Raw genomic sequence first — 9438 nt, 5'->3', positions numbered from 1 at the left:
TATATATATATATAAAATAATGGGCGGGCGCGGTGGCTCACACCTGTAATCCCAGCACTTTTGGAGGCTGAGGCGGGTGGACCACGAGGTCAGGAGATCGAGACCATCCTGGCTAACATGGTGAAACCCCGTCTCTACTAAAAATACAAAAAAAAAAAGCCAGGCGTGGTGGCGGGCGCCTGTAGTCCCAGCTACTCAGGAGGCTGAGGCAGGAGAATGGCATGAACCCAGGAGGCAGAGCTTGCAGTGAGCCACGATTGTGCCACTGCACTCAAGCCTGGGCGACAGAGTGAGATGCCATCTCAAAAATAAATAAATAAAAATAAAAATAAATATTGTATGATGATACACATATTACAAAATAACAATGTAAAGGGGGTCCTAAAATAAAAAAAAGTTAGAGGACCACTACTCCACATGTTATCCTGCAGCTTGCTTTTTCACTTAGCATATCATGAACACTAGTCAATGTCAGAACATTTATTTTATTTTTTTTGAGACTCACTGCAACCTCTGCCTCCCAGGTTCAAGCGATTCTCGTGCCTCAGCCTCCCCAGTAGCTGGGATTACAGACATGTGCCATCACACCCAGCTAATTTTTGTATTTTTAGTAGACAGGGTTTCACCATGTTGGCCAGGCTGGTCTCGAACTCCTGACCTCAAGGGATCTGCCAGCCTCTGTCTCCCAAAGTGCTGTCTAATTATTCATTTATTGATGGCCATTTAAATTGCTTTCAGCTTTTTGCTAATTTTTTTTCTTTTTTTCTTGTTTTGAGATGGAGTCTCGCTCTGTTGCCCAGGCTGGAGTGCAGTGGCGCAATCTCGACTCACTGCAATCTCTGCCTCCTGGGTTCCAGTGATTCTCCTGCCTCAGCCTCCTGAGTAGCTGGGACTACAGGCGTGCTGTAGCACGCCCAGCTGATTTTTTTTGTATTTTAGTAGAGACGGGGTTTCACTATGTTGGTCAGGCTGGTCTCGAACTCCTGACCTTGTGATTCACCCCCTGCCCCCCCGCTTGGCCTCCCAAAGTGCTGGGATTACAGGCGTGAGCCACCGTACCTGGCCACCTTTTTGCTAATTTAAATCATGCATCAATGAATACCCTTTAAAGGCCGGGCACAGTGGCTCATGCCTATAATCCCAGCAATTTGGGAGGCCAAGGTGGGTGGATCACCTGAGGTCAGGAGTTCGAGATTAGCCTAGCTGATGTGGCGAAACCCATCTCTACTAATAATACAAAAATTAGCCGGATGTGGGGGCAGGGGCTTGTAATCCCAGATACTCAGGAGGCTGAGGCAGGAGAATCGATTGAACCTGGGAGGTGGAGGTTGCGGTGAGGTGAGATTGCACCACTGCACTCCAGCCTGGGTGAGAGTGTGAAACTTCATCTCAAAACAGAACAAAACAAAAACCAAATACCGTTTAAATATATCCTTGTGTACTGGTGTGTATATATCTATGGTATGAATTCTTAAAAGTTGACCTATTTTTTTAAGGTCCATATAAATAAAATTTCTCCTTCTTTACAACATCTGCTCTTGTCATTTCTCCTCTCTATGGTTTTTGCGTCTTTTTAGCCTCTTGTTCATTTACCGCCTTCCATGTTCCCATGCTATTGCCTTGGTTTTTTTAACAAAATTCTTCCTCTGTGCCTATCCTGTCTTACCTACTAAATTATACAAATAGAATCTTCCTGAGGGCAAGGATAGTTTGTTGTACAGTGTATTGGCACTCAGTAAATAAATAATGAGAGAGGGGTTGAGTGTTGGTATGAGAAAAGGAGCCTTAATGGTTGCATTTGGATGAATGGGTGCTGAGAGATGGTGTGTACATTTATACATTCTTGTCTCATCTTGTAAAATGTTTGAAAATAAGAGTAATTTTCAACTTAATTTTTCGTATTTTAGGCAAGTATATCGCCTCAACACAGCGACCTGACGGGACCTGGCGCAAGCAGCGGAGGGTGAAAGAAGGATATGTGCCCCAGGAGGAGGTCCCAGTGTACGTGGTTAGGCTTGAAGGAGTTTTCTGATGGGGTCCCTACAGAAGGATAGAATATCTTCATGCCTTCAAGTTCAGGGAGGACTCTCCTAAGTCCCAGGGAAATGGAAGGAGGGGCAACTATCAGAAAGGAGAGGAAGGGTCTGGGATTCAGGGATGAGTGAGGGTTACAGATCACTAGTCCTATACTTTTGACCTCTGTTCATTAGAACCTCCAGAGCTCTAAAGCTCTTCTAGGGACTTTGCTGCACCTTTCCTGCAGAGCAGAGGAAAGTTGGGGAGGGACCATAAAGAGAAAAACGTGGCCGTCGGGTCCGATGGCCTACATCTGTAATCCGAGCACTTTGGGAGGCACAGGCAGGTGGATTACGTGAGGTCAGTAGTTCAAGAACAGCCTTGCCAATATGGCGAAACCCCATCTCTACTGAAAATACAAAATTACAAAATACAAAAATCAGCCAGGTGTGGTGGCACAAGCCTGTAATCCCAGCTACTCAGGAGGCTGAGGCAGGAGAATCTCTTGAACCCGGGAAGTGGGAGGTTGCAGTGAGCCCAGATTGCGCCACTGCACTCCAGCCTGGGCAACTAAGCAAGACTCCGTCTCAAAAAACAAACAAACAAAAAACTCCACAAAAACAGCAACAAAAAAAGGAAGCAAGAATGTAATGAGGATGAAGTGTTTGGAAGTTTAAGAAAAGGGATCAAAAAGTTAGTGATTCTCTGAAACTCTTGACATCCTTTGTTTCCTGCAGATATGAAAACAAGTATGTGAAGTTTTCAAGAGTAAACCAGAATTGCCCCAGGGTTAAGCCCTGAGGCCACTGCTCCTGTCACCCCATCCAGGCCTGAAGGTGGTGAACCAGGCCTCTCCAAGACAGCCAAACGCAACCTGAAGCGAAAGGAGAAGAGGCGGCAGCAGCAAGAGAAAGGAGAGGCAGAGGCCTTGAGCAGGACTCTTGATAAGGTGTCCCTGGAAGAGACAGCCCAACCCCCCAATGCTCCACAGGGCTCCCGGGCAGCCCCCACAGCTGCATCTGACCAGCCTGACTCAGCTGCCACCACTGAGAAAGCCAAGAAGATAAAGAACCTAAAGAAGAAGCTCCGGCAGGTGGAAGAGCTGCAGCAGCGGATCCAGGCTGGGGAAGTCAGCCAGCCCAGCAAAGAGCAGCTGGAAAAGCTAGCAAGGAGGAGGGCGCTAGAAGAGGAGTTAGAGGACTTGGAGTTAGGCCTCTGAGGCCTTTGGGGAATTGGGAATGGACTGCAGAACAAACCATGGGGCTCTCTGGGGTCCAGGGGAATATGGGCAACAGCAGTCAGGAGGGGTTCCCCTATACTGGCTTACTTCCACCTCTTGCGGCCCAGCTCTGTCCTCCAGAGCCTAGCATTTCCCTCAATCCTTCCCTTTTCTTCCCAACTTCTACTTTTTGGACTTTCCCCCTCCCATTCCCAGTGTTCAAAATCTCAGTGACTGCCCCAGGTACCTTTGCTGCTGATTTGGGTGTCTTGTTTTAAAAGAAAATCAGGTGGGTGGGAATCTCGTGGAGAACTGGGGCTGAGGGTAGAGGGAGTATGCCCAAGTCTTGGAGTCTTGGTTCCTGTTCGCGGTGTTTATGGGTTATTTCCCTCTCCATCCCTCATCTTTTTTTTTTTTTTTTTTTTTTTTTTTTTTAAAAAAAAAGCAAAAATGAGAATAAACACAAGTAGACCTGTCTGACTTTGCCTCCTTATTTTCAGCTCCTAGTAGATGGTGTATCTCCTAAGAGTTTGGCACAGGAAGACAAGTATTGGGAGTGATACTTATTTTTCGTTTTATTTTATTTTTTTGAGAGAGTTTTGTGCTGTTGCCCAGGCTGTAGTGCAGTGGCGTAATCTGGGCTCACTGCAAACTCTCTCCTGAGTTCAAGCAATTCTCCTGCCTCAGCCTCCCTCCCGAGTAGCTGGGATTACAGGCGCCCACACACCTGGCTAATTTGTGTATTTTTAGTAGAGACGGGGTTTCACCATGTTGGCCAGGCTGGTCTCGAACTCCTGATTTCAGGTGATCAATCCACCTTGGCCTCCTAAAGTGCTGGGATTATGGGCATGAGTTACAGTGCCCCGCCGATATTTCTTTTTTTTTCTTTTTCTTTTTTGTGAGATAGAGTCTATCTCTGTCTCCCAGGCTGGAGTGTAGTGGGGCGGTTTCAGCTCACTGCAACCTCTACCTCCCAGGTTCAAGCAATTCTGCCTCAGCCTCCCGAGTAGCTGGGATTACAGGCGCCCACCACCACACTCCCTAATTTTTGTATTTTTAGTAGAGACAGGGTTTCAGCATGTTGGCCAGGCTGGTCTCAAACTCCTGACCTCAGGTGATCCACCTCAGGCCTCCCACCCTGGCCCAATATTTCTTTCAATTTTTTTTTTTCCTCTTAGATACTTTATTGGTCCTGGACAAAGGGAGGCAGACAGCCCCTGCCTCCCGCTGAGAGTTCCCCCAGCCTTCACTGTTTCCCGTTGCCGTTGATGGGGGTGGTTGAGGTGCTCAGGGGAGGCCAGGAAGGCCTTGAGCTTGGGCCGGGCCCTGGTGCCACATAGGCCGAGAGCATTGGGAACACATCCAGGCAGCTGGTGGCCAGGACCTCGTGCATCAGCAGCAAGTCCAGCAGGTTGTAGTAAGCAAAGGAGATCTGGTCACCCACAATGAAGGCCTAGCCTCCCTGGTTCTGGGACGGCAGGGTCTCAAAAGGCTTCAGTTGCCCGGGGAGTGCCTTCACATAGTCATGCTTGCCCACCTCATAGTTGGTGTAGATAAGGGTGAGGTATTCAATTTTTTTTTTTTTTTTTTTGAGACAGTTTCCCTCTTGTTGCCCAGGCTGGAGTGCAATGGTGCAATCTCGGCTCTCTGCAACCTCTGCTTCCCGGGTTCAAATGATTCTCCTGCCTCAGCCTCCCCAGTAGCTGGGATTACAGGGTCCCACCACCATGCCTGGCTAATTTTTGTATTTTTAGTAGAGACTGGGTTTCACCACGTTGGCCAGGCTGGTCTCCAACTCCTGACCTCAAGAGATCTGCCTGTATCAGCCTCCCAAAGTGCTGGGATACAGGTGTGAGCCATCACTCCCGGCCTTTCTTTTTGAGACAGGATCTCTGTCACTCAGCCTGGAGTGCAGTGGTATGTTAACGGCTTACTGAAGCCTTAAATCCTTGGGCTCAAGTGATCCTTCCACCTCAGCCTCCTTAGTAGCTGGGAGTACAGGCGTGTGCCACCACACCCTGCTAAGTTTTAAAATTTTTTCTAGAGATGGGTTCTGACTATGTTGCTCAGGCTGGTCTCAAACTTCTAGGCTCAAGCAATCAGGCTACCTCAGCTTCCCAAAGTGCTGGGATTACAGGTGTGAGCCACTACGCCCAGTTCCCATGTCTTAGGTTCTGTTTTGTTTTGTTTTGTTGAAATGAAGTCTCCCTCTGTCACCCAGGCTGTAGTGCAGTGGTGCGATCTTGGCTCACTGCAACCTCTGTCTCCTGAGTTCAAGCAATTATTCTCCCTCAGCCTCCCTGAGTAGCTGGAACTACAGGCGTGTGCCACCATGCCCGACTATTTTTTTTTTTTGTATTTTTAGTAGAGACTAAAAGTTACTAAAACATTACTAAAAGTTACTGCACCCTGTCCTATATCTTAGTTTTTTTTTTTTTTTTGTTTGAGACGGAGTCCGCTCTTTCAGCCCAGGCTGGAGTGGCTGGGTTGCCTCCGATCTCAGCCACTGCAAGCGCCGCTCTCGGTTTACACCATCTCCTGCCTCACCTCCCGAGTAACTGGACACAGGCGCCGCCACCCGCCCGAGTCTAGTTTTTTGTATTTTATAAGAGACGGCAACACGGGTTAGCCAGGAATGGCTCAATCCCTGACCTCGTGACCGCCTTCGGCCTCGCCAAAAGTGTGGGTTTACAGGCTTGGAGCCACCGCGCCCGGCCTATATCTAGTTTTTAACAAAATTTTATACAATACAAATAAATAAAATAAAAATTTTAAAAATAAAAAAAGAGCCAGGTGCGGTGGCATCACTCCCTGTAATCTCAGCCACTTGGGAGGCAAGCAGGCAGATCATTGAACAGGATTCAAACCAGCCTGGCCCAACATGGTGAAACCCTCTCTACCTAAAATACAAAAAAATTAGCTGGCACTGTGGCATGTGCCTGTAATCCTGGCTACTCAGGAGGCTGAGGCAGGAGAATTGCTTGAATCTGGGAGGCAGAAGTTGCAGTGATCCGAGATCGCGCCATTGCACTCCAGCCGGGGCAACAGAGCAAGACACCATTTCAAAATAAATAAATAAAAAAGTTTATAGAATAAGGACATAAATATTTTTGTACAGCTGTCCAAAGTGTTTCTGTTTTAAGCTAAGTGTTTTTTATGAAAGAACAAAAAGTTAACAAAAAATTTAAAAGTTTATAAAGTAAAAATATCAGCTGGGCACGGTGGCTCACGCCTATAATCCCAACACTTTGGAAGGCCGAGGTGGGTTTATCACTTGATGCCTGGTCATCATGGTGAAACCCTGTCTCTACTAAAAAGACAAAAACTTAGCCAGGCATGGTGGTGCATGCCTGTAATCCCAGCTTCTCGGGAGGCTGAAGCAGGAGAATCACTTGAACCCGGGAGATGGAGGTTGCAGTGAGCTGAAATCGCACCACTGCACTCCAGCCTGGGTGACACAGTGAGACTCCATAACAACAACAACAACAACACTTACAGTAAGCTAAGGTTAATTTATTATTGAAGAAAAATACTTTCTTATAAATTTAGTGCAGCCTAAGTATACATTAATAAAGTCTACAGTAGTGTACAATAATGTCCTAGGCCTTCACATTCACTCACTGACTCACCCAGAGCAACTTCTAGTCCTGCAAGCTCCATTCATGGTGTACCATTTTTTACCTTTTATATCCTAATTTTTCTGTACCTTTTCTATGTTTACATATGGTTAGATACACAAATAATATACCATTGTGTTACATTTGCCTACAATATTCAGTAGATGCTTGTACACGCCATAGGGGTTTGTAGCCTAGGAGCAATAGGCCATACTATATAACCTAGGTGTGTAGGAGGCTGTACCATCTAGTGTGTAAGTACACTCTATAATATTGGTACAGTGACGAAAAGGCCTAATGATGCGTTTCTCAGAACACATCTCTGTTGCTAAGCAACACACAACTGTATATAATACTATATATATATAATAAATTTGAAAGCCACTGATACAATCAATTGTGAGGGTCTGAGGTATCACACATCCTTTCCTTTTTCTAGTTCCCGTATTTGGGATGTGTGAGGTAGAAGGATATTCTTTTAATTACTTCCCCAATGGGACCTTGTAGCTTATGGCAAATTAAATTATCGCCTGACTTTTTTTCTATTTCTAAGGCTATTTATTTAATACTGCTCTCCTCCTTGCATGTGATTGTGTCATAATGTGCAAATAGCAAGACTCTAGGGATCTGGAAGTGAGTTATTTTAGGACTAGTCGTTTACTTTCATGGGCTCAGAACCTGTGTGTTAGTTTATTATTGTCCACTAGGTGGTACTAGGAGGAGCCAACGTTTGCAAGTTACCTTGACCCTAGACTCCAGCTTTTTTTCAGAGCAGCAGACAGGTTTATTTTGCTAGATAGCTTTTTCACCCCAGGCTCCCAAGAATTTCAGGAAAGGGTATCTAGATCTTCCTCTCCTTCCCAAATATAACCTAGATGAACAAATTGAGGAGGATAGAAAATCTAGGATGAAGAAGGTACATTTTTTGGTCAATATTGCCACCTCTTAAAGATCAGGAATGCATTCCATTCTCTACTGGAGATTAAAGAAGATGCTCTATTGCAGTGGAAGGGATAGGGGTTATACCCCAAATGAACAACTGGCTGTGTGGGGTAATTGGTTGAGAGGAGAAAAAGGAAATGTTAAAGGATCTCTTCCTTGGGAAAGCAACAAGTCATACAATTTGAATAAATGAAAATATTGAAAATAAAAACATTTTTCAAGAGCATTCTATAGGCCAGAAGCATAAAAAGTTTAATAAATTTTCCTTTCTAGAAACTAAAGGAAAACACAGGTAAATACCCAACCACAATACAGTGTGATAAATACACTAATAGGGACATACACAGGGTACCATGGAAGCAGGGAGTGGACTCTTTTTTTGAGATGGAGTCTTGCTCTTGTCGCCCAGGCTGGAGTGCAGTGGCGTGATCTCAGCTCACTACAACCTCCATCTCCCGGGTCCAAGCTCAGCCTCCTGAGTAGCTGGGATTCTCCTGCCTCAGCCTCCTGAGTAGCTGGGATTACAGGTGTGCACCACCACGCCCAACTAATTTTTGTACTTTTAGTAGAGATGGGGTTTCGTCATGTTGTCTAGACTGGTCTCGAACTCGTGACCTCAAGTAGTCTGCCCACTTCGGCCTCCCAAAGTGCTGTGATTACTGGTGTGAGCCCCCGCGCCTGGCTGAGAGTGGACTCTTAAGTCATCTATGAAGATGGGGATGGGGAGGTGTTGCTCAGGGAAGGCTTCCCAGAGGAGATGACGTGGAAGCCAAGGCTGAGTCTGGAAAAATTAATAGGAACTCTCTAACATCCTGAAAATCCACACATTTCTACTGTATTCAAGTCTTCCTTGGTGACTTCATTTACTCCTGTGATTTCAATAATTACCTCTATGCTAATAATGCCCGATCTTTTTCTAGCCCAGTCACCTCTCTAAAACCATCAGATATCTCCTATTTTGGTGTTGGTGCTTCAAATTCAACTTGTCTAAAAACCAAAGGCTGAAGCAAGCCTGAGGCCATGAGCTTTTATGGTGATCATAATAATCTGTATCCATATTTTTATTACCCAGGTGGATATCTTAGTTACTTCTCGTCTGGACTACTACAAACCAGTGGTCCACACTAACTGGTCTTCAACTTAGGTCTCTCCCCACCACCCACTTCCCCAGTATGTCCTAAACATTTTGATTTTCAACAAGATTTGCCTCCCTAAAGCCCAATGTTGATGGTACATTTCATTGAATGACCACCTTTAGTAGTTCACTTTGCTCTACCTGGTGAAGATGAAGTTCGTCCGTTGAATAATCAAGGCACACTATGTTCTGGTCCTAAATTACTCTTTCAGTCTTATACCGTATAATTCCCTTAAGTGCCTTTTACAGACAAACTCACCTACTTACTACTTCCTGAACATAGCTTATGCTTTTCTACCTCAGGGTCTAAGTTTATGCTATTACTTTTGTCTTGCTTGTCACAACACTCTTTTGGAAAGGGAAACGTTTCTGAAGCATAACATTTATATATAACAGAGAATTTATATGTTAATATATAAAGAGCTCTTGCAAATTGACAAGAAAAGATAACTACTCCAACAGAAAAACAGGCAAAGTACATAAAGAGACAATTTCTTTTTTTTTTTTTT

The 9438-nt window shown here is 45.2% G+C and overlaps 1 protein-coding gene and 1 pseudogene across 1 annotated transcript in view; one reads left to right on the top strand and one right to left on the bottom strand.

Moving 5' to 3' along the window:
- The window catches only part of PYM1 (PYM1 exon junction complex associated factor), a 29644-nt gene extending 25932 nt beyond the window's left edge, over positions 1 to 3712 (top strand). The window contains 4 exon segments of the mRNA XM_017853321.1: positions 1908 to 2001; positions 2754 to 2773; positions 2776 to 2796; positions 2799 to 3712. Of these exon segments, the coding sequence (XP_017708810.1) occupies positions 1908 to 2001; positions 2754 to 2773; positions 2776 to 2796; positions 2799 to 3235 (572 nt within the window). The 3' untranslated portion in view covers positions 3236 to 3712.
- Positions 3713 to 4481: 769 nt separating this feature from the next.
- Positions 4482 to 4808, bottom strand: LOC108515997 (glutathione S-transferase P pseudogene; annotated as a pseudogene).
- Between the last annotated feature and the right edge of the window lie 4630 nt (positions 4809 to 9438).

Source organism: Rhinopithecus bieti, unplaced genomic scaffold, assembly GCF_001698545.2.
Source record: "Rhinopithecus bieti isolate Rb0 unplaced genomic scaffold, ASM169854v2 scaffold_35950, whole genome shotgun sequence".
Classification (NCBI taxonomy): domain Eukaryota; kingdom Metazoa; phylum Chordata; class Mammalia; order Primates; family Cercopithecidae; genus Rhinopithecus; species Rhinopithecus bieti.
This window is presented reverse-complemented; position numbering and strand designations above follow the sequence as displayed.